General features: G+C 35.3%; 2 protein-coding genes across 4 annotated transcripts; both read right to left on the reverse strand.

Annotated features, from left to right (window-relative positions):
* Positions 1 to 1139: 1139 nt before the first annotated feature.
* Positions 1140 to 18614, reverse strand: LOC124177707 (tumor necrosis factor alpha-induced protein 8-like protein). Of its 3 annotated transcripts, XM_046560384.1 has the most exons (6): positions 18336 to 18614; positions 11766 to 12026; positions 11329 to 11516; positions 5557 to 5635; positions 2949 to 3217; positions 1140 to 2430 (listed from the first exon to the last, which is right to left on the reverse strand). In XM_046560384.1, the coding sequence occupies exons 2-6, from the start codon at positions 11788 to 11790 to the stop codon at positions 2077 to 2079; spliced, it is 915 nt and encodes a 304-aa protein (XP_046416340.1). In that variant the 5' UTR covers positions 11791 to 12026; positions 18336 to 18614; the 3' UTR covers positions 1140 to 2076. The 3 variants fall into 3 exon arrangements, with proteins under 3 accessions (XP_046416340.1, XP_046416342.1, XP_046416341.1); XM_046560386.1 differs by lacking the exons at positions 11766 to 12026; positions 18336 to 18614 and adding an exon at positions 11622 to 11690; XM_046560385.1 differs by lacking the exons at positions 11329 to 11516; positions 11766 to 12026; positions 18336 to 18614 and adding an exon at positions 10967 to 10984.
* Positions 18615 to 19217: 603 nt separating this feature from the next.
* LOC124177852 (geranylgeranyl transferase type-1 subunit beta) lies at positions 19218 to 24298 on the reverse strand. The gene is made up of 3 exons (XM_046560722.1): positions 23328 to 24298; positions 22570 to 22930; positions 19218 to 20497 (listed from the first exon to the last, which is right to left on the reverse strand). The coding sequence occupies exons 1-3, from the start codon at positions 23859 to 23861 to the stop codon at positions 20376 to 20378; spliced, it is 1017 nt and encodes a 338-aa protein (XP_046416678.1). The 5' UTR covers positions 23862 to 24298; the 3' UTR covers positions 19218 to 20375.
* Between the last annotated feature and the right edge of the window lie 355 nt (positions 24299 to 24653).

Raw genomic sequence — 24653 nt, forward strand, 5'->3', positions numbered from 1 at the left:
TATGCATTAGACTGTGTATCGATGCGATCTATGAGTATCCATCAAATCATTTATGTGAGTACAATTTGCCGTGTATCTTGGCTGGAACTTACCGATATTACGATCTATTCGTTCACTTTAAATTTACGCAAGTGATGTTTTTAATCACGTACGAAGTACCGTCATTAAATTCAAAAAATCTCGAGCTTCCTTAAAATGCTTTGCAATTACGTACGCACGAAATACGGAATTCTGTTTTTCAATTTCACGAACCCTCGTGGAAATGGCACGGAATTATGAAGTTTATCAAATCTCACCGGAAGCGCAAGCTTGGCATACGTCGTACCCCGCAGCCAATGAGTATGGTGGAAAAGACCTTACAGTGGACCAGGCGGAACTTCAAATCTCGACTAATCGTACTTCATATTTTTCAAATCAAAAAGTAATAAACATATTCGAATACTGAGTAAAGTGTACCAAAAGGTTTAAACAGATCCGCTGTATGTTGTATCGAGAAAAGATCTCGATAGTTATTTTTTTTCTTCTTTTGGAGTCATGAACCAGTATCATCTCGATCTGTGAGTTTTTTGAAGAAGACGCAGCGTTAACTGGCTATTTAATTTATGTTTTTCGTCTTTAATCATGTTCGAATTACAGTACAAATAGTTTGGGATCCCGGGCATATCAAAATATAGAATTCGTGATTTTTTTTTTTTTTTACTATAGAAGAAGCTTGAGTTTGAAAGTGCAAACAACAATACAGTTGATAAGAAGTTGAAGCTCTGAAGTTATTTTGTTGATTCTGGAAAAATATTGGTTACCTTAGAAAAAATATGCTTCCCACAATTAAAATTTTAACCTAAAAAAAGTCACTAAAAACAGTAAAAACAGTAAAGTGAAGCGGCAATTGGATTTTATCCACGTAAAATGAAGGCAATAACGTAGCAAGAGAATAAAGTACACAATACTTGATTCATTATGTCTTAGAAGCCACCATAGATCTCTCATTCAAATATTATTTTTTTAATGATAGAACGATGGTGGAAATACGCAAAATAAAATATGTAATATAGAAGATTTATACAGGAAATGTTGTTTACGATTAAAACAAATATCAGGGTAGTGAAAACACTGACACTGCCAATCCGTACTTAATAATGTGTTTACAAATAATTTATTAACGTTCTTTTAATACAACATTTTTTTCGATAATAATTGTTACTTAATGTAAGGTGTAAAGTGGGTGTATATTGTGTAAAAATTGTGTTTTTTTTCTTTGACGTTTTTTCAAACCTTCATTGAATATACATGTATTTAAGATACTTTGAACGTGTAAATACATATCCGAGTGCTGGGTTAGACCCGATATTAATAACTAACATTGGAAATCCCGGTGCATGTGATGTGGTGAGACTAATGCGAGTGTTTCATGACTATGCGAAATAGGTGTGCCTACGTATGTACAAAAATTTACACTAAGTTTCGCGTTAAATGCATTGTATACATGATATGCAATGATATGTGTATTTCATTTGTTTTGCGGTATGTAAAATTGAGTCAGCGTCTTTTAAGACATTTTTCAAAACCCTGAATGTAGTGTTGATATCGGGGACAAGGTTTCAGGGCTTCATTTTCATTTTCACTTTCGTTTTTCACCTTCCTATTTGGTTTCATTATAATTGGTATTGTTAACACCGAGTGCAAGTAACTTTGATTAATTACCAACTGGAATAAATAGGAGACAATAAAGTACAATAAATCTACTTAGAATAAAGGGAGTATTCCATAATTATTGCATACCGAATTATTGAGCACGTTTACGTTATAAATCACTTACGGTCACGACTATACCCTGCAGTGTAGATTAAACGATAAACGCCTAACGCTCGAAACCCGGTGAATAAATAAATCTGACTAAATCCGGATACATTAACATCCTCGGGAAGGATCACGGGGCTTATGCTTTGTATTTTATACCTTGAGGACTTTTCCTTCTTCTGCATACCCTTTGAAACCCTTGATTCAACCTTATTCTTACAATATCGTTTGGACATTTGAGTAATGCTTATTCAGCCGTAATATCGCGAATATTCCAAATCATAGGTGACCAGCATCGAGAGCTTTGTTAATGTCACTGACTAGGAGTCCAAGAGTTGGTCTGAGTTCTGAATTTTGTCTGAAAATAGCTTCAAGAAACTCCGGATGGGTCAAAAAGTCAAAGACTTGATCGCACCGATCCTGGGATTTTCCCGTTAGGTGCACTTTTATCAATGATTGTACAGCTGTTCTACATCGTTCCAAAGATCGCGTCAAATACGAATTATCGAAGCTGAACTCCAGCTCGTGAAAAGAAACGACAGCCATTGCGACAGCCCTGAGCGCTGCTCTGATCTCTACGATTTTTGGCTCGTCTGATGCTTCCAGTTGCTGATTACGTTGCAAAAGGCCGATCTGCAAATAAACCATACAAAGAAAAAGAGAATTAAAAAATGTTGATTAACCTGTTTAGGAAATGCTAATCAACCTGTTATAAACACTAATAATATAAATCATTCGGAGTGTAAGAATGCAGTAAGGACCATGAGCCACCTGCCGATTAACTCTGTCAGATCCAGAGGACGAGGGGAACCAACAGCCGGATCAACAGCTACTCGCATATGGCGTTCGGTTGAATTTCATGGCCAACTGTCAATCGGCGGCGTGGCGAATATTTCGTAGTTCTTCATGAGTGATATTTAATAAACAGATATACTAAATTACTTCGTGAAAATATTATATGGATCATTTAACGTAAGGTCAATTCGACTGAATTTCGATAACTGAAACTATATATTGCAAATCTCATTTACTTTCATTTACATACATATACGTGCAGTACACGTTTACGATTACAAAATACATAATTGCAGAAAACAATAAGATCTCCGATTATTCGCTTTACCCAGGACAAGACAGTGATGGGGTCTCACCTTGATCGACAACTTGACGATATTTTTGAGAAGTTTTTCGGGCTGTTTTCTATCCAAGGCCGGATTGCTTTTCGCTGCTCTTTCGGCAAGTCTATAAAGATTGTCGAGCAAGGACGTGGTCGCGTCGTCGATCAGCAACGATCTCCCTGCTCCAGTCGATACGACTCGTCCCAGGATCTTTTTCTGGGCCCGAAGCCCCAGATCTCGAGCCCTGCTGCCGCTACTACCAGCCGGAAATACTCCGCCACCCGTAGCTGCGGACTGCATCACTGTATGGAAATTCGAACACATTTTAGAGACTCACCGTGGTGTGTAATTGGGACAAATACCTCAGACTTTGATCTTTCGGCTTATAAATTAGTTTCGTAACTTTTGTCAAAATATCGTTTACTGTATTAAAGTTGAAATCCTTAATGAACTTTGAGCGTTTGTTATCAAGCCATTAATATTGTCAATTTATGCATGGAAAGGTTGATATGACAGCCAGTACGTAAATGTGCTGAAGTAGTCCTTACTGAATATTTTGAATTTAATATGAACGTGTTATCGAAAGTTAGGATACTTTAGCTTCAACTTTCGAATCATGAGCACGAGTTACACACGTGTTTCTTCCTTAGAGTACTTCAGGCTACAAATATTTTAATCAGCCACACCTATATGTATACAGATAATGGAGATTATCTTTACAGGATGTACAGGTCATCCTATAATACTGTATCTCCTTGGTATTTTTTTTTTTTTTTTTTTCGTTTTTGGTTTTGGAGTAAATGAATGGAAATTTATGTGTACTATATATAAATATATATACACACACACACACACACACAGTATATATATACGGATATAATTGCGTATGCCGTAAGAATACTTTTGTGCAAACAAAACGAGGTAGTTACCCGAAGTGACTCCGTTTGTTGTGTTGAGCCCTGCGTTGGCGCTTTCATAGATATCGTGCTTCTCATTGATTATTGCACTATTTTGTTAACTGATATTTTCTTGTCAAAATGGATACACTGAATTAGTTAACCGTAAACAGTTAGACCAGTACTCAATAACAGGTTGAGTCAGTCAGTACAGGAATATCTCAATCTACTTGCAACGACGGCATGGCACGATGAAACGTACAGGATATGTATCCTACGGAATGCTGACGTATAACTGTGCACCAATAGGCGTAATTAACAATAAGAGTGTTTCCATACTTACCATCAAACATTGGTAGACCGCAGTTTCCTCTTGATAACGGAGTCCAAAGAAAAAGTGCAAATAAGGGAAGTCGCACGTCGTTCAAACCCAGGAAAATGAACCAAACGAACTCAAGACGACTGAGTATCTTATGCTTTTCAAAATAAAACGTGATAACGATTAATAAACCAAAACAGAATTCAAATTAATGCTATGTCGAAGGATTAAAATGAAGCGTAGTAAAAATTAAATTAAATATAAACACATAAAAATGTGTAGGTAAAATGATGTGTAATTCGATGTTCGTTACTTATATTTAAGAATAAAGAGGGATATATTAAAATTTGGCGAATGTTCAGACTCTTTGTCCGTAATATTACCATAAACCGATATAAATTAATGCTAAGTTCGTTACTATATATTCTAACTCGACCGGTCAATATTGAGATTTCTGATCGGATGGATTTCGATGAAATTTGCTTAAAAATAGCTAAAAATCAATTTTTAATTACTGGGAAGAAATGAGAAAAAAAATTTTCGCTTAAACTTTAGTAGATTAAATTAAACCCTCCGTGGTCACACGTTCTGGCTGTAACACGCTGGTCACATGGGAACATAATGACCCTAATCGTGTTTGAACTTCTGCTGCGTTACCGTATCGTTCCGAATGACTCGTACAAATTCAGGATACTAGTTCAAACATTCTAGAATGTGAAATTAACGGTATTATATTTTAATCGAATTTCAAAATAGCGAAAAAATTATCAAGGGTCCGACGCGTAAAATATGCTTAAAAAAAAAAATAAAAATCACAACTTCTGCAAATTACATCTTTTTTTTCATAAAATTTTAGGGTGATACTCTTGAGATAAAAGAAATCCAACAAGTTCCATGGTTTATAGTAGTTTTAGGTTGAAGTTGCGTGTGGGATCGTTTGGACCCTTGGTGACCACGAAGGGTTAATGAAAGCGCTAAAATCAAACGAACAAGTTTGAAAATACGAATAAAAACACAAGAGCAATAATTTAATATGCAATCCAAAAAACATTCGAAAGTATGCCGCAAGTTTCAGCAAAACCGCCGATATCATACGCACTAGATTTATGTGTTTATAAATCTCTATTACATGTATCTTCACAGGTAATGTTACTTGACAAGTATAGACTTGTTACGATTACACGGGCTGACTCCTGCTGACAATCGTATGTCAAGACTGTATTTATATTGTACATCGTGTCAACAATCAAGCTTTAGACACAATACGGTAGATTACGGATCGAGAAGAATGTAATAGCTGACAGTTTCGCATGGCTTTCCTAAAAATTCGTGTGACTGACGAATTTGCATTTCTATATTTCGTAATATTTTCCGTCACTATTTCGGGCTCTGGAAGACCAACGAATGAAAATTCACGGCTGCCTACCTTGATTACAGTCGGTGACTGCTACGAGATGGTAAAGTAGCCAGCTCTGTAACTCCATAACTGCAGTTCCCCACGCCAGCTGAAACAAAAATAATTAGGACAAATTATCGTTACGTTAAATGGGGCATTAGGAAACGTAACAGCACGAAGTATAATGTGTTTCCAAAATATTTGTAAAAGATCCCCAAATTGGAGTTTGGTTGACTAGTTTTTTATCCGAAGAAAATTGAAGTATAATAATAATGGTCTTGAGCGACAAGAATTGATTAAGCCTGTTTTTTTTTTTTTTCTTGTATGTAAAATCTATCCTCGGAAAAGTCCATGCGGAATAATGGCAGCAAAATGTAATTGGAAATTTTTGTGAAGCTGTTTATCAAAACTCACAAATTCCATTACTCGTTACGTCATAGATTAATGTCGATTCATTCGTATACACAATTTGGAATAAAATATGTAAATGGGAAATTTGTTGATGTTAAAATGATCACTAAGTATAACGTTAATCACCTAAGTCGAAAAACTAAAATAAAAAATGCTGTAAAAACAAGCTATTATGCCATGTTTGTAATATCTTCTCAGAATAATGATTCGGTTCGTTTTGGAATGAACGGATGCAAAGAGCACGTTAGAAATTACAATTCAGCATTATCGTTTTGACGAAACGTTTTGAAAATAATGAAATACTAGCGTATTTGATTTGTAACAAGTTGTTTCCCGTTTAACAGGATAATTGTTACACGGAGGTAAAGTTATTTCGTCGTACAACTGGAGGATTCTTCGGAATACAAAAAAGCAATGAAAGCTGCCACGTTTACTCTGCACAAGAGTTTGTCGTATGGAACACTTTCTAATTATAAAAGATAAGCTCTCAACTGATTAGCATGAAATACGACTATTTACAAGTAGATAATACGAGCATGATGTAAATCGTACGTGTAATAAGAATTCTATGGCCCCATTTGGACCAAGTATTCGATACGCGCATCAGGCACAAAATTTCTAACCACGAAGTGAAGCGACTGATAATCATTATCTGACGCCAAGTGCAGTAACAGAAATTTTAACACCTGAGGCCGTTATGATTTCTACTTTTATCACTCAAATTTCAACAGACTGGTTACGGTTCTCGTCAATTCTTGGTGTGCTTTACTCTGAAAATTCAAAAACAGCCTCTTTCTACGAGACATTCAAATTACAGCATGGAGTAGCGACTTGAAATACATGCGTTATTTAATTTTGTACCGTATCCAAGGTTAAACCTTTTCTATCTTTAACCCTAGAGCACGTGTATCTTTTTTTTACCTTCTAACGCCGTGAGTGGGGTTGTTAACAACCCCGCGAGTTTCTCGTTCGTAAGATCGTTCTAAAAGCAATAATGGGACTTGTAAGTACATAAATATTTTCCTTTTTTAATAAAGAAACGAATGGTAAACAGGAAATATAATTTTGTTGAAATTTAGTCGGTGCAAAATTTAATTAACTACCGAAAAGTGCAAAAAAACTGGTAGAACGTCAGTTTTTGGAATAAAATCTCAGATCCTTTTTGTAATGAACCGATATCCAAATTTCTAATGCGATTTTGAAAAGGATACATGAAACTGTCAGAGAAAGATAAATATATCTATCTCCCGGTAAAAAAACATATTTATTTTGGGATATGAAAACGGGAAAAATACGGAAAAAGTTAATAAAAACGTGACAAGAAAAGTGTTTGTAAGGGATTTTCGTACGTTTTTTAGCTATTTTATTTTAAAGATAGTAAATAATTAGTAATAACAAATTGAGGCAGAAATCGTATAACTCATTCAACTGCTGTAGCGCAAAGGCAACAAAGAACCGTTGGGTACTTCTCGCAGATTAATGAATTTCTCTTAGACATTAATACGAATATCTTCAAATTATATAGTATTATAACTATTTTATTATCTGATTAATAATTTATAAACAACAGCCTGCGATTTTCCGTACGAAAAAACCGAAAGAAAATTTGGCATTAAGTATCATAATTATTATTATTAAATAATATACATAGAATGTATGAAGGGGTGCGACGAAACAAAATTTTACGTGCTATTATTTTTTTCTTAAGATCGATAGTACTTTGCATAAGAACGAGTTTATTTTTTTGACAGATTAAAAATTCCAGTATTTTTTTCAAAATTCCCTGAGCTTTCCCGGTTTTCCAGCTTTTTTCTACACGTACGAACCCTGTTATACAAACCGCCAAGTTCACGCGCGTAAAAATATAAAGTAGCGAGTTAACGAAGGAAATTGCTTTGGTATGTCAAGTATATTTCTTTAGATAATGTATGCGACTCTTGACGCTTAAATTTCGTAATAACAAGTCAAATACGTTTATTGGAGTATAAAAGTAAAATTGAATGTCAATTTTTAGGTCAAGAGCGCAGTTTAAAATACGGCTGGGGTAGTTAACTACCCGTACGTGAGTTCTAGGGTTAAAATACATCGTGTATTCCAAATATCTTCGAACACTCGAAAAAAAAAAAAAAAACCTTATTCGTTTCGATTTTCGAATAAATTTTACGCATAGTTAAAAAAAATTTTTTTAAAAATATCGAGATATTATTAGAATTTTGTGAAATATATGTTGAATAGAAGTACGCAAAATTCATTTAGGGCAAAAAAAAAAAAATTCTTTCAACAATGATGTTCAGATAAAAGCCAATTGCTTCGAAATATAATTTTTTTTTATATTTCGAAAGACTCTTGGTATGGCATGCTAGCTTTATTGCTCATTTATAATTATAGTAAAATATACAAATTTAGAGGTAATCGAGGTACAACAGTTGTCATTCCGACAATAATAGGAGATCACAGTATTTCTAAACTAGCAGTCCATTGCTGCTCGGTCCGCGACTAGTTTCACATGCTTCCTGTGGCAAAACTATCAGACATAGTCATATGCTCTCGCTAACTTTTTTATAGAGTTCGTCGAGACTTTGGAAAGTCTTGAACATTACTTTCCCCTATCGGTAAGAGTTTAGTCAGCGTTCGCATAGATAGGCATATACGAAATATAACCTGGCCAGACGTTGTCGCTATCGACAGAAAAAAAAAAAGAATCAGCAACAATTCGCTAGTTCCGGAGTTATAAGTGAAATTCGTACAGACAGAAAGATGTTCAGTTTTATATGTGTAAAGCAGAAGAAAAGAGGAGCGAAGTTTACAAACAGTATTAATTACTATTGGAAAATAGGGAGTGTGAAAAAGTGATAGGGATAAATGACAAATTTTCCAAAAATTACTGTAAAAGTAAGTATTTTGAATAACATAAGTTATAAGAGATGTAGGAAACTTTAACGTTCTTAATAAAAACGCGTATTAAATTGAAAGGCACAAAATTGAAAGGCATTAAATTGAAATTTGCAAAAGAAATTTCTGCAAATAGGATTTGAGAGAAATTCTAAACGTCTCTACGAAAAACATTGCGCAAAATTGTCGAATGTTTCCGAACTGTTCCGATCTCACCCGACGAGCAGATCCGCCATTACATTATTTCGTGCTAATTTATGTGATGCGTTTATGATCTGACACGTGTGGAGTCCGTGACTTGTAGAAGAAACAGGTGGAACTATTAATCAAACATTAAAGTAATTTGTAAATATCTACCACCTATTAATAACGTGGGTGTTTATTTAGGATAGGAACTTCACATCAAACACCGTTCTTTTTTACCACAAAACAAATTTTCTTTAGATTGGTATTATTTATTCGATACATTGGTTCTTTTATGCGAAGTATATCGCAGGAGTCGTAAGCCAGCGTAACTCACGATACCACGTGACTCTCATTTTTCGTATAATGGTTTATACGAAACGTGCAAGACTTTATTATGCTCTTTATAGAGCAATATACTAACTATCGATATTCGAATCCATTACACAATTTAATACAATGATTTGCAAGTACCGCAATTATTTTAATTTAAGAGTCTGATATTCTTATGAATCACTCTAAAAGATATCAACTCTGCATTTTCACAGTCACTCTGCGACTTCTTGTGACTCTACCTCGATTGTCAATAAATTCTTACATTTTATTTAACATTCGAGAAATTTTAGGTTATAGTACAGTTGTTATCCGCAAATGTAATTGTTGACGAATATCTGATGGATCGTACTTACACAAAGCTATTTCTAGCCACTTTGGAGTGATTATTTGCGAAAACAAATTTAGATGTTCCCTGAAGATTCCTAAGGAGAGTGCAATAAGCATGAAAACGTTATAAACGAACGAATAACATTAGAGTTCAAACATTTTGCACGGTCCAATTACAAAACGTTTTTTAAAATTGTTGATATCTGAGCTTCTGTTATTCGAAGTTTCTCAGAATTGCACTTCTATTGCATAGAGGGTAGAGGAGTTTCATTAGTGTTCGCTGCATCGTTGTCGCAAATAACGATGGTGGAGATTTTTAAACGATGGTTTCCCTCGACTTTTCCTAACTTTTGGTTTCGATGGCACGGCCCATTTATGTTCAGACCAATGAATTCATGTCTCCGATTAGGTTTCTCTGAAATAATCGCAAGTCATTCGGGTAGAGGGACTCGAATTTTGCACCAGCTTCGTAGCTAAATGTATAGTAATGCGTTGTAACGGACGACGACCACCTGCCTGTGCAATCGTCATCGCCTGATCCGACATAGTCCACCTCGGGCTAAATTCATAAATACCTAGTTGATCGAACACGTACGATCAGAGCGAGAACAAGTAGAGGCAAGTCTATGTTGTAAATTGTGACCTAGTCAAGCAAGTTACTGACACTAGACGGATTGAGTTGAAGTTAATTTTCTTGACTCAACAAACGTGGTAAGTTTTACTGTCTTCCGGCAACGTCTGATGCATATCGCTGTTTCATTCTTCCAAGATTTCTCTCAGTGACTCTCCGAAGAATGCAAAAAAGAGAACAAGTCCTTGAATATCGATTATTTATTTAAAATCGTTTCAAAACAGAGAAAAATATACTCGTTCGTTTTACTCTGCAGACGAGTCATTTTATTTGATAGTCGATTCTGTAAAATCCCACCACGACTATTTATGTTTTAACGTTGTTATCGTATTTAATTGTTCAAAATCACATTGATGTTAATTCTAATCAACAAATGGTAATACGTATCAAATTGACTATTGAGAAGAAAAAATTGTTTCGATAAAATTGTACGAAACAGTTTTCCAAAAAAAATAAGCAGTCGTGGAGTGACATCAACGAGTATAGTAAATTATTCATTCTTCTAAAGCGGTTTAAAATGACAAATTGATATCGAAGCCCTTATTCATAATTTAAATCTGATTTTTTTTTCAATCTTGGGTAAATGCAATAATTTCATACACTTAACGTGCGTCCATCTCCTGTTAACGATATCAAAAAAGTACTAATTTTCGACTGTACCATTTCATTAAGAGGTCTGAGGTAGCAAGAGAGAGGATATCGTCCTACCGTTCCTCTCTCTGTCTCCCAGCTTTTCTTCCAGTAGGCTCTCTCGAAGAGCTATAAATTCTCTAAGTGGGAAGTTTCAACGTACAATCGAGTCGACATAGCAGAATACTGCAATATCCCCCGGGCCTTCGGTTCCCCTTAAGTCTTATAATACGTATAAGTAAGAGTATTTTAATAAATCGTTTTACAGTTTGTAACAAGAATAGCCACGAAATAATGTGATTTTCACGAGATTAGTCAGTTTTATTCATGATCGATATTACAAATATAAATTGGTTGTGTCTCGGATTTTCATGACACAGTTGTAAACATACCATATAATTCTTTGCTGTGAAATGATTAATCAGGTAAAACTCCAAAGACGAGTGTTCCAAATGGATGTTGGTAAACTTCAGTCGAAATCCTGCTGGCAATTGATTGATGAAAATCGGATTAATTTTCGAAGTAATCGATCGAAAGCATCCTCCGAGAATTCTGTAAGGTCGTCGAGCGTTTCTTTCTGCTAAGGAGATGACAGAAAAATTATGTGCAGAATGGACATATTACTTCTGTTTAATTTTATTCGACATCACAACGAGTAAAGTAATTAGAGTACACATAACCTCACATCTGTATATATTACAAAACTCGTTTGTGAAGTGTCCTTTATTCTGCCCCACCTCTTTTTCTACAATATGTACAAGTCAGCGCTATTACAACATTATGCGTGTGTCATAAACAATTTTTATTTTCGTTAGCACAAGTACCTCACAGAAAATTACTGCACTCGGGTACATTGAACCACTTATTACACACGCAAGTTCGGGTGAGCGGCCATGTTAAATTTGTCAAATTGATCACAAGCAACATGACTTCTATTTGTGACAAGGGTCACAAGGGTGACAAGGCTGTTTATACCATATCGCATCGAATTAATACAGAGATCAGTGTTTTTTACACCTGAGGTGTTTCGGGGTGGATGTTATAAGACCCTTATAACCAAACGTCCTTCTATCGCAATACTTTGCTCTGACTAAAAGGAAAACAAAAAACAAACAATCGTATCGTTAAAAGTGATCCTTTTCCAAAACATTTACATCACTATACCTATAAATTCCCCATAGGCTTAGACAAATTGTAGAGAGTTGAACGAGTTCTCACGCCTCATACTTTTGTTCAATTATAGTACGGCGAATAGGTCAATACTATTGAATTCGTATGCAAGAACTCATTATCGTAGCAAACGGCACGAATCTTTTCTGTACACAAGTACGAGCCTGTACGTAATTTTTCAGTTAAACTACAAGTATAATGCAACGTCTTTATTCCTAGAGCTGCTGAAAATCAATACTACACGCAACACCACCTATATTACGACGATGCAAGGAGGTATGTATGTGTGTACGGATTATAGCGTGAGCTTTCTGTGAACGAAACCTCGCACGCACAGGGAGCTCGACATTTTTCTCGCCAATCCCTACAGGACTTCGAGCTACAGTTGTGCGGAATATATATTTAACCCTACAACTGATGACTTTATTTTTCTACCTTCAAACGCATGACTGGGGTGGGGTACGAACTATCCTATGCTGCTGATAAACGGACGTGGTTTTCTTCTTTTTTTTTCATAAAGAGAACGGTGTACGAGAAATATGATTTTATTTACATTTAGTTAATGAAAAACCCATTCGAAGACTAAAAATTGCGTGGGGTGCGTTCGGACCTCAGTTATGAGTTGTGGGGTTGAAAAATGGTTTCATTTCGATTGTGAAAATTGATGCATCGGATGAAAAAAAAGTATCGATTCCGAATAATTGATGAGTGTCTGGTAAGGTAAAGAACTGTAATGTTAAAAAAATAGATTATTTTATTAGGTACTAACTAAAAACCTAGACTTCCCAAGAAATGAATTCCACACTTTTACCTCACTTGACATTGATCAACACATTGATTCGCTGATCCCCGTTAATAATTTTTGAATTTACAAAATATGACAATCTGATAATAGCAAAAGGATTTTATTGTTAGTTCAAGTAAATCAGGTTTTACTTCATACCGCGAATTGTTGTGTTGGCCATTTTTTTCTCGAATCAAAGAATTCTACTCTGTACTAAACATAACTTTGAATTGAAAAAAAAGCATTTCTTTCGCCATATTTGATTGACATCTTCGGTAACTTCAACAAATCTTTTCTCTATCTGTACCGAGTGGGTACAAGAAAGTCGGAAAAATTGCGAGGACATTAATAAGTAGCACGGCGCTTGGAAATTAAATTATGTCCGGACATCGCCATGCTAGTATTACAAAGTGGCTCATTTGAACTTGCCTGGAATCTTAAATAAATCGGACGTCAAATATTTTTAATATAGCGTTTGTATGATAGTCTTTACGCAATCATTGCCAAATATATCGTATATTTAGTTTCCTTTCTTTTTTAAATCTTTCTATCGACATTAGAATGTATAACGCAATTACCTGATTTTCCTTGACCATTTATACGGTTTTTTTTTTTTTTACACGATCGGCTTGTCGTAATCGAACGTATATTTCTAAACGTTCGTGCTCTCAAAAGAAACAAACCATAAGTTCGATGTGAAGATTTCCAGCAGGAAAATCTCACGTACTATAAAATATTGTGAAGTTTAGGTTTTCTTGAAATTTTCTGTGTTTTTTCCTTCAGGTTTCCTGAGCATTTCTGCGCGACGTTTTTTGTGGGTTTCGACCCAGGCCTTAGGCGATGTTTTTATATTACTTCAGTATACTGTTTAAATGATTCATGCGACAGTAAATATTAACGGAAAGTGTTATCAACCACAATTTGACGAAACAGGATGGAACAGCACTACACATGCGCTACAGCTCCGACTAATTGCGCGCCGTTGGCAATGAATAGTGAAGAGACATAGTTAATCGCTGCAGTGACTCAGTTATCATATTAATAAGGTCCTACATATGGCGAGTAGATAGAAACATAGAGGATTCTTTGTCAACTCGACTACTTTTTCATCAGCTCCTTCGAAATTTTTTGTAATTATTAAACAGGTCCCATTTGAAGTTGAGAAAACACCCTATGGGTTTGTTTTCAATTGTGATATATACTTCACGTTTGATCGAAGAACGTGACGTTCGTTTTTCGACCTAAAAATGCTTCGGCTTTTTATGGCCAATGTTTATAAAACTTGATTAAGTGGCGGTCTGTTAAATGTAGGTACTGACGTTTGATTGCCGAATACTTAAAAATTTGCGACTTTGTTCGTGAGGTGCAAAGCAACAAAACATAATAAAGAAGTTCGTATCTATAGCTATTTGACTAATTTTTATTCAGTGCAAGTATCTCATCAAATTTCTGTTACGAGGAATGCAAAACCAGATGATATGTATTTACGTTTACGTAATATAGGTACACATTTCTACTGTTTTTGGACTATTGTATTCCTCAGACATCACGTCAATTATCATTGCAACTCCTGTTGTATTACATTTCTTAATAGGTATTTTCACGGTAAAACATTTGATTGCTTCCAAAGTTACGTTGTAAAGCGAACGTATATCGCCAACGCTTTGCATCGCCAAGAAGCAGCTGTTGCTGGGGTACCGGCAGCTGTGCAACTGGTAAGAACCCCTTATTCGTTAATATCCAAGACTTTTCAAAAGACACCCCATGCCACCTGGCTCTGGACGATGTGAATACACCTTTCCTCTACTCGCATACATACGTGGTACCCTTGAGCGTAAATATACGAGTGGATCAAATTGTAACTGCGACGTGAAGTATCGAGTTAATGTCTACGCGACGAGCCAATTCACGCTTCAAAAAGTACATATTTGTCCAACTTTTGCGTAGCAAGAAATGATACATTATATTCATCGATTTTGCTATGTAAAAAATGCATGACAACTCTCGTTAAAAAGATGTCCAAATGTTTAATAAAACATTACAGTTGTCCGATATTTTTTACAATGCGTATTTCATGGTTTTTACGGCACACTGGGAATAGCCGTGTTATAGGTTTTTGAAACTATTAGAAATCTTATATGCTAGTTAGTTGAATTATTCGTCAACCATGTAATTCCACCGCTACTCTAGTAATAACTTCTATCCATCTCTCAAAAGTATATTATCTAATTAAGAGAACAAATTGCTCTGTTATTTTATCGCAGATCATGCCTAAGTCCAACAACAATATTTTAGGGTTCCGCTAGTTACGAAACAGGAACAATAATATCCGCATGTAACATCTGTGATCAGCAAAATTCTAATTAGTGTTTTGAAACAGCATGAGAAAATTAGTTCTCATCCCGGGGCTTTATTCCGAAATTTGATCGCTTGTGCAAGTTGAAACGGTAAATAAATGATGTGGCTAAATATTTTTAAGTTCATTTTCCGTGTGACGCAACGCTGGTAGTCCGCAAACAACGAAATGAGTAAACGTGCAAGAAACTTATTCGATAACTGTGGACTGATAGAAAAATCGTCCATGGTATAAAAATGATGGGTGAATCTGACGTAGTAAAATATTCATTGCGTGAAAAGTTCCAAGTGGTAACATATGGGGCGGTCTCCGATAACTCAGCCATTTTTTTTTTTTTTTTGCACTCTTGGATCGGTGATTTTATACGTTCCCAATACACTGTTAAATACCCTGTAAAATTTACAGCGAATTGAAAGATGTCGCTTCGAAAGGGAAACAATTTCCATTTTTTTTCACCAAAAATATAGCGTTTGTGATGCCGTCAAAAATATAACATATATTGCACTGAATAGTTCATGTAAAAATAAAACTTTTTTGTATTGAAGTTCTTTTTGTCCGACTTCTATCTTCCCTGATATACGGATTAAAAAAAAAAAAAAAAAAAAACCATGTCCGATAGGAGTAAATAAAAAAATTTGAAAAAATTTACAGAGAGTAATATTTTATAGAAATTACCGAAAAAAGTTCGTTCATGTTTGCAAAACTATTTTGATATTTCAAAAATATGGATCATCGAGTTTTTGTTTTTAGAACAACTGTGTCCCACAACAGTTGTACATTGCATGTGAAGTTGGATACACATCTCTTGCAAGTATTCTCAGATATTGTACCAATGTATTGGACATGAAAATTTTACCTTTAGGAATTCATAATAACTGAATTCACAAGAACACCGATATATTTTACTTTTATTTCTGCCTCTGTATCATATATTTTATCACTTGATGGAATAAATAGAATATTTAATTAACAAAAATACAAAAAATTAATGTACTAGGTATGTTTATTAGCTGTAATTCAGATGAGATGGCTGCATTTTTCTACCGGCAACATCACACGTTGCGAGAAATCTTGGAGATCTAACTCTGCGCTGTATACAGAAAACAAGGTTTTCTTTGTTCACATACGGAGCATGTAGAGCATTCTTAGTATACTTACACTTATATATATATATATACAGTGAAAGTAATAAAAATGCATGTATGTCGCTTTTTGCCGCGTAATTACATGCAAGTGGGAGTAGCTGCCACAGCTACTTCATTCAGTTGCTTCATGATTCACAATTAGTTTACAGCTCGCGTATTTCAGCGTACGCAATAATCAATAATTTTTGCTACGAATTTCGTGCAGTACTTTGAATGAGCATAGCTTAACATCTATGACCAATTAAAAAAAAGCAGATATATAGAAAATTTTTCATGTCTAGAACTAGAGGTAATATCACAAGCTCTGGCATTGTTCTCGCAACTTTAGAACGCGGCATGATGATTGATTGACACACCGATCTTTGTAGAGTAATTTTATGCAATAACTGTAAAATGGTTAAAAAAAAAAAAAAAAAGACAACTATTTGCAGATTACATGCAGCAAGTGCCTTTCTATGATATCTAAATTGCATTGGACGGTGAAAAATTGTATTTAGTTGCGTCTCTCAAAAGTCATCGAAAATCTGCAATCATATTTTACTTGAGTATAGCATTGCCTGAACTGCATTACTGATATCACAACCGGACGAATGAGTCCGTTTTATGACTAACGCGTTCCTTCGTTCGTTACGTCGCGCATTGGTCCGTGTTGCAAAGGCACTTAATTCTTGTCGTACACTCGTCATAGCTGGCGAGTAATTGTGTGATTTTATAATTTAATGGAAATCTTTGGATTTGGCTGCCATTTTGATATATAATCTTTTGTGCTACGATATTATGAAAAGCTCTAAAATTTAGGCCTCAGAGCAATTATGACAATTCTTTGGTGGTGTGTTGAACAAGTCAAAAATATATAAATGTTACTGCGATATCATTGCACGTGATAAATTCTAGTCGATGCGATAGCTGCGTCCGCGTCGATAGATCGCTCTACCTACTGAATAACCGCGGTGTGTTCAAATTTTATGTGAAATCATTATAAAAATTCGATGAAATAATTGGTCAACATGTTTCGCGTAAACGGTACTGTCATGAGATTTAAGATTTAACGGATTTTCGTATTTCAGTACACATATTAAAATCGCAGCCAGATCGAAAAATTTGCATTTACGTGTAATTTGACAGATTTTCATATACATGCGAACCAAGTTCCAGATTTCAAAAAAAAAGTATGGCAACTAGGCAGGTTTCCATGCGATATATTTCGAGCAGTTGTGGAAAAGTAAGCTTAAAGTCTGAGAATATGTATAATTTACGCCAGTAAGATACCTTTTCTCCTGACTCAATTCATTTAGACGTCATGTATAAGGGAGTTACGTTGAAAATACTTTTAAGAGTTGTTATAACAGCACAAATAAATGCAACGATATATTGTTAGGGCGTTGACTGAAGATATATTAAGAACCGCGAACCCTTGTGGGCCAGAAGTGCGATCCTTTTGAATCACGGAAGAGCGTGAACACCTAACGGAAATTATATTGTTTTGCGATTTACAACTCAAGTTGAATAATACGATTATTCGTTTATAGCTTTCGGCCTAACTTGCAAAAAATTATGTGGTCAATTACTTGTCATATAACGATTGCAGATGATTCAAAAACTGCCCCCAAGTACCCTGAAGTCGTTCGAAACACGTTAAAACGTTATAATAAAACGCAACTTACGAGTTCATCGAACGAAGTGTTAAATAAGTGTAGAAAAATATAATTATCCCCGGGCCGTTCGGGAACATCGAATAGTCACGCAAATTTGCCCAGTATTTACGGCATTTGCACATCTTGAGTCAACAATTAAGATATCTCGAGACTTTCAGAATCATTCTCATTTGTTCTCACATATTTTTGTTTTACGTCAATACAATTAGGTAAATTATATAATGATATTCTTGCTAATATGAAGAACTGATATGAAATTTCAAAATTCTGATTTATCCCTACAACTAACCTCGGATGCAGTTTAAGTCGCAAATAGCGACACAGCTCGGTTGAAAAATTTCCTCAAGTGCTTCAACGTGTAATATGTTGTTGTTGGGAATCCGTATTTGCTACACCATCCTGGAAATCACTTTGCTATGATCAAACATGACACTGCAGACAAATTTACGATTATGTCCAGCGTTGAGGCACGTAAAAACCCCAAAACCCACAACGCGACAGACCAGCGCTCACTCGTCACTACGCAATACGCATTCGTCGCCGAGTGTCGCCTGTTGTGATCAACGTCCCGCTCGGTTACCATGGAATCCAATCACGTGGTGGGGGCACAGTGTATGGGTGGGAGAAATCAGTGAGGAAACCATGGAGACTAGCGTAAAGGAGGTAAAGGAGTCCAATTTTTGTACCTTTGATCCCGTATTAAAAATCCGTACAATAAGGCTTGCGCAGGCTGACGCTGAACGGCGCTGATATCGCAAAGATCCAACAAGTGACTAGGTGACTAGACAGAGACAGATATACGCATTATTATTATTATGTACTATTTCATAGAGGAAATGCTTCAACATCACCATAATCGATATAATTTGAAATTTTTAACTAATCTTTCTCCAAACAATTCTATGAAATTAAAAAAAAAATAAAAATATTGAGGCTGCCTGCGTGCAACAATTTCGCAGAGATCACACTATTCGCTTTTTCTCTTTCATGAAGCCGTCTTCGCCAAAGATTTATAATAAGTTTGTGAGGTTATGTTGATTCTCAACCTCTACTTATTTTTTTATTAAAGATACCGATTAAAAAACATTATATTTTTGCTATCGGTGCTAAATGATATGCGATCACTTTACTTACCTCGGTGAAAGGAAAAAAAGTAATAGACATAATAAAATATAATTCGAAATTATTTTATTCAATTCTGGGATATATTGCTGTCCAATTATCTTTATTCAAATTTAAATACGTGCCTCTGTAATTAATGCTTGTTTAAGTAGAAACACTATTTCATCTAAACAAAATTCAATTGTAACAAAAACTAGAGCACTGAGAACTACTTAAGATAAAATTTCCTGGAACATTGTCTTGTAGCGTTTTCAACCGGCTCAGTGCACGCCAAGTGTAGTTTCCCTAGAATTGCAGTTTTGCTATTGGTTATAAATGAGGCGAATTACACGTAGTGCATACCAAGCGCAACCAGTTGAAAACGCTAGTAATTATTACTCATCAATAATTGACTCCTAAGCGTTGTGAATCGATTTTCGAACACTCACAAATGAACATTAAATGATTTTTATGAAAATCAATTGAATTTGCGTCAGATCATGATTCATGGAGCAATTATTTAGTGCATAAGGTTGCAATCCATATGTTGAAATTTTTGAATGTATATACATAGAGAAGGTGTCTGATAACGCAATTGTAACGTTTGATAGCCGAGCTTTTATTCGTAAAAATTAAAACAACTGTAATCAGACATTAATCCCGGGAATTTGTCCAGTTCTAGCGCATCCAGTTCAGGGCAGTTCCTCTTTTGCGCTGCCGAGTTCGTGAGTAGTTTTGCCTCTGTCCTAGGGAGTTTTTAGCACTGCCTTCAATACACAGTATTCACATAATTTCTTGTTTCTGAATAACCACTTTAATGAATGAAAGGTAACGAGACTTTAGAACCGTTTCAATAACAATGATAATTGACAAGTACACAATATTATCTCATCTAAATAATACATCATACTTCTGCATTACACTTAATAATTTTGTATAATATATAAATTATGTATGGAATGGCGTCGTAGGCATTTTGTTGTGACTCGAGAGATATCGACAATTGGCCATTGGAATAATATTATGATTTCAACAAATAGTCTAACCCGCAATACTTTTATGCTTTGTAATAGGTGTATTCTCTCCATCATCACATCATTAATGTTTGCCTTCTGTACCAAAATAGAGAGTAACACTGATTCAGGTGTGCTTTGACATGTGCGCTTGATATGAACATAATGATTACTCAATATTCGTTAACTAATCGTTCCATTTTTCACTATAGAACTCAGTCTCCTGCCCAAATTTTATGTATCTCTTCTAAATGATCAAAAGCACTCTGGGAGATGTTTAATGCTGCATTCACTGCTTGAAGGCCGGGCTCTCCGAGAAGACTTAAACCACAAAGTCCTGTAAAAATAAATGATTATTAAGGTAACCTCATGTAGACCAACCAGTCTTGAGTAGTTGTGTTGCTTGCTTTTTAACATCAGTGTTTTTTTTCCATATTGCATTCGCAATGCAATAATTCACAGATAAAATAATCATAGATAGTGATCAGAAAAATCTTAGCTGTATCAGTAGAGTTCCACACATCATTAAAGATTCGAAAAAATATTTTTGTCGACAACAAATTACACACTCACGAGGCTGTATTAGTGATCAAATATTACCTACATAACTATTTTGTCAAATGTGGAAGAGGTCAAGGGTCAGAAACCTGTTTTTTTCAACGTGACATGACATAGAGAAAAGTCACCCATCAAACCCTCAATTTGTAAACTAAACCACTTTCTTCCTAAATTTCTACGTGGGTGTGTAATTTATTTGCATTTTTAATTATTTCTCCGCTTGATTTCGAATATTTAAAACGGATTGGGTTCAAAAATATTGTACTACAGTTTTGAATTTTTTTCCACCCAAATAAAATAGAGTTTGTGAATTTGAGACAATATTTTAGGACGTTGTTTTTATATACTGTTCTTAAGTATTCTGTATCTAGGCCATTTCTACTTGCACATAATTTTTTTTTCAATATATTTTCAATGTCATTCACTTTCTGGCACTTTGCACTGTATCACAAAAACACGATTTGTTATTTGGGATTAAAAAGTAGTAATGTTCTAGCAATTTGACAATTAGCAAAAATTCTGATTTCAATAAAATGGAGATAGCCCGTTTTGTGTAAAAAGATGAAAGTTTTGCCTGGTTCCAGAGCAAAGGTGTGGGTAGTTTAGTTTAAGGGATAACACCACTGTAAAAACCTAAAAATTTGACGATTTCTTTTTCTGGATTGAAGACAAGGTAATAAGATAATAATATTTAAGGAAATTATTGGGCATACGTTTAAGTATAATACAAAAAAATATCAACAACAAATGTTCAAAAATGGTACCACTGCAGTTCTATAGTTATTGATATGTAGATTGAGTGATTTAAAATTTTTTTATCCATATTCAACTTTTCACCAGTTACGCCGCATGCTCCTGAATTCAACATGACTCGCAAGAATGACTCTAGTGTCGCCGTTACAGAATATTTGTTGATAATAATGTTTTGTATTATACTTAAATATATGCCTAATAACTTCCTAAAATATCATTATTTTATGACCTTTTCTTCTATTTGAAAAAAATTGGCAAAAAAACGCTTTCCCTTTGTTTATACAGTAGACTTACCCCTTGAGGGATATAAGCAAATGAAATGGGAAATTAATTTAAAGTTGACTAAAAGAGGAAAAGGTACCTAAAAAGGCGAAGAGAAAGAAATTCTTCATCGAGATTTGAACAGACTGCAAGATCTCCGAACTAGAAATTTTTCCTAATTTTTCTGCGATTCCCGTTTTTCTTGTTTTTCTCTTTCAGTCACATTACGCGAGTTTTTTTTAAATTTATGATATCACGTCTTCTGAAGTTACTGCACGTTTATCTTTTCTAAGGGCTCAATATTGTCGTCTGATTATGAAGAATTTACCATACAGATTTGATCAAAATTAATTATGGCTAACAGCCATTTTACACGATTTACTGACAGGCTATTGAATTTAAAAAAAAAAACTAAGTTTTCGCAACCGGTGTTTCTCAGTCACGTCTTATAATATACTAAGATGAGAGTGAAATTGAAAAAGTGAGATTCATGCCTAATCGTGAGTTAAAATGGTTTGGAATGCCCGCATTGTCTTATTCTTCAAAAGTTAGAAGAGAGCAGAAAAAATCTAATGACAGTTGCTTATTGTGAATTTCCACATCTTTTCAAGTATTTACAGATAGTATAAAAATAAAAAACAGCTCTTAAACACTTGAACTGATACTGCAACTCTTCAATGCCTTCACGTCACAGCAATACATGATATCACGCATTTTGGTTAATAAAATATCAGAAAAAAAGCAATAAAATTATAATTAGTAGGACAAAGGTAGCCATGTAAAAATTAGTAGTCTAACGAATGAACAGTATGATGTAACATGTTATTTTAAATTTACCTAGATAGGTATGTAAAGGATCTGGTGCAGAAGTATCAAACTTTGATAAACCGCCCAGAACTGAATCTTGTGTTGTGAGGACATAAGCTCGATTCTCTGTAGCATCAGTAAGATGTCTGACGCCTAAAATTTGTAGTGTAGCTCCCACCCAAAAACTATAACAAGTGTCTTCAGGTTTGTTGGGTCTTCCGTGAAAACCACCGATTTGCCTCATGAGACACCAATATCTCAACCTATTCAACTGCTTTTCACTCAAGGCACTTGTCAGATTGTCCATCAAGAGCAGGCTTGCTACTGCACAGAATGTACTTCCACCATGGGACTCCAGACCAGGACCCTGACCAATTCCTCCATCGTAGGACTAAAAATTAATAGCATTTTGAGTTATAGGAAATCTGTCTATATAATAGTTCTGGTACATGTATATAAATATGAATAAGTAAGATAATAAAGGAATATTGAAAAGAAAATTATTATGAGTTTGGAAATATACTTTTCATATATGGATATAAGCAAATTTGATTAAAATCAAGAGAATTTTAACCTCGTAACTACGACGGTAAGAGTAAATTATAGTAATACAGATTCAAACATTTAGAATTGATGCATTTTTCAAGCATATTATGAAAAGCAAATTCCAAATTTCTTTACACTGAATGTAGTTCAGCTCTGTAATAAGACCTGTCAAAGTAATAATAATGCTCATTATCTAATGCCTAGCCAAGTTTTATGACCAAATAATCCAGTTTATTGCTCACAATGCTTTCTTTGATATAGTTAATAGCTTTGCGCTTGTCAATGCCTGACCAATCATCAAGAATCGCCGAAATGCAGCAAGCACAATAGATAAACCTCATATCACTTTCACTACCGGTTAATGTGGCTGTGAATGAACCGTCGTCATTTTGGCAAGCGCGAACACCTTGGATAATAGACTTTTTATCTATCCGACTAAGATCATCCCCTAAAGTTAAAAGGGAAGCAAGCCCAAGATACGTCATGGCAAGATGTCCGGTCTGGTATTTGCTAGCTTCCTTGGGGACAGAAGTTGATCCCTGAAATCCAGACCTTGGGCCAGCTCCACGAACTTGAAGGCGGTATATCCATTCAATGGCCTCAGACCGTTTCTGTTCGCTTAATACATCCAATGAATTTAAAACATCAAGGCCAGAGAGGGCGAAAAACGCCATTGTTAACCTGATGGAATCGTGCACTGCCAACTGATTGGGCAGTAGATGAATAAATCTTTGGAAGTATTTGGCATGTTGGTGCTTCGCCAGTGTTACAGTCATATTTTTGACAGCCGTGCGTGAGCGGCTGATTTAAATGCGTGTATAACAGCCGGATTCCCCTCAGGACGTGAGGACGTGTCACTCGTGCGCTCGAGGTACTGCACTGATTTTTTAACTTATTCTACACTATTTGGCAATATACAATTTAAACATCTTTTGAGCCACGCCTTTCAGCTGAGTTGTACGTATCGATAAGTTATTATCATGCTGGGAGATCGTTACTTGTTCACCGAGTAACCACAAAACCGCGATAACATCACGAGGAGTTTTCTACTACTTGACTTCGTCAACTTACTTAATCACCGGTGACCACTCTCATGTTTACACCAGTTTTCACCATATAGACACGATATCCACGATACAGATTTTATACGGTCCATTTCAATGACTCACCAACCATACGATGCGGATATAAGTAGGAAATTCTCTAGTTGGATTTCACCGGCTGTGTCGGTGCACATCATAGAGCATATACTACTGAAGGTAGCTACCCATGCCGTTAATCTCGCGAAAACTATGGCCAACCAAGCAGGCCGACCAGATTGTAGAGCGAGAGAGATAGGCTGTGTGTATGCAGTAGACGGCATGAATGCTCTATCACTCGTTCGCCATACTTTCTGCACACGCGAGACTTCCTTCAGTAGTATATGCTCTAAGGCGCGCATTGGTATGGGTATACTCTCAAAGGTGAGATTTCGGCCGTGTTCGTAAATTGACTGCCAGTACTAAAAATTCCCTAGGACAGAAATAGAGCTGTTCATGAACTCGGCAGCACAAAAGAGATGAAAGATT

The sequence above is a fragment of the Neodiprion fabricii genome, chromosome 3 (genome assembly GCF_021155785.1).
Source record: "Neodiprion fabricii isolate iyNeoFabr1 chromosome 3, iyNeoFabr1.1, whole genome shotgun sequence".
NCBI lineage: Eukaryota > Metazoa > Arthropoda > Insecta > Hymenoptera > Diprionidae > Neodiprion > Neodiprion fabricii.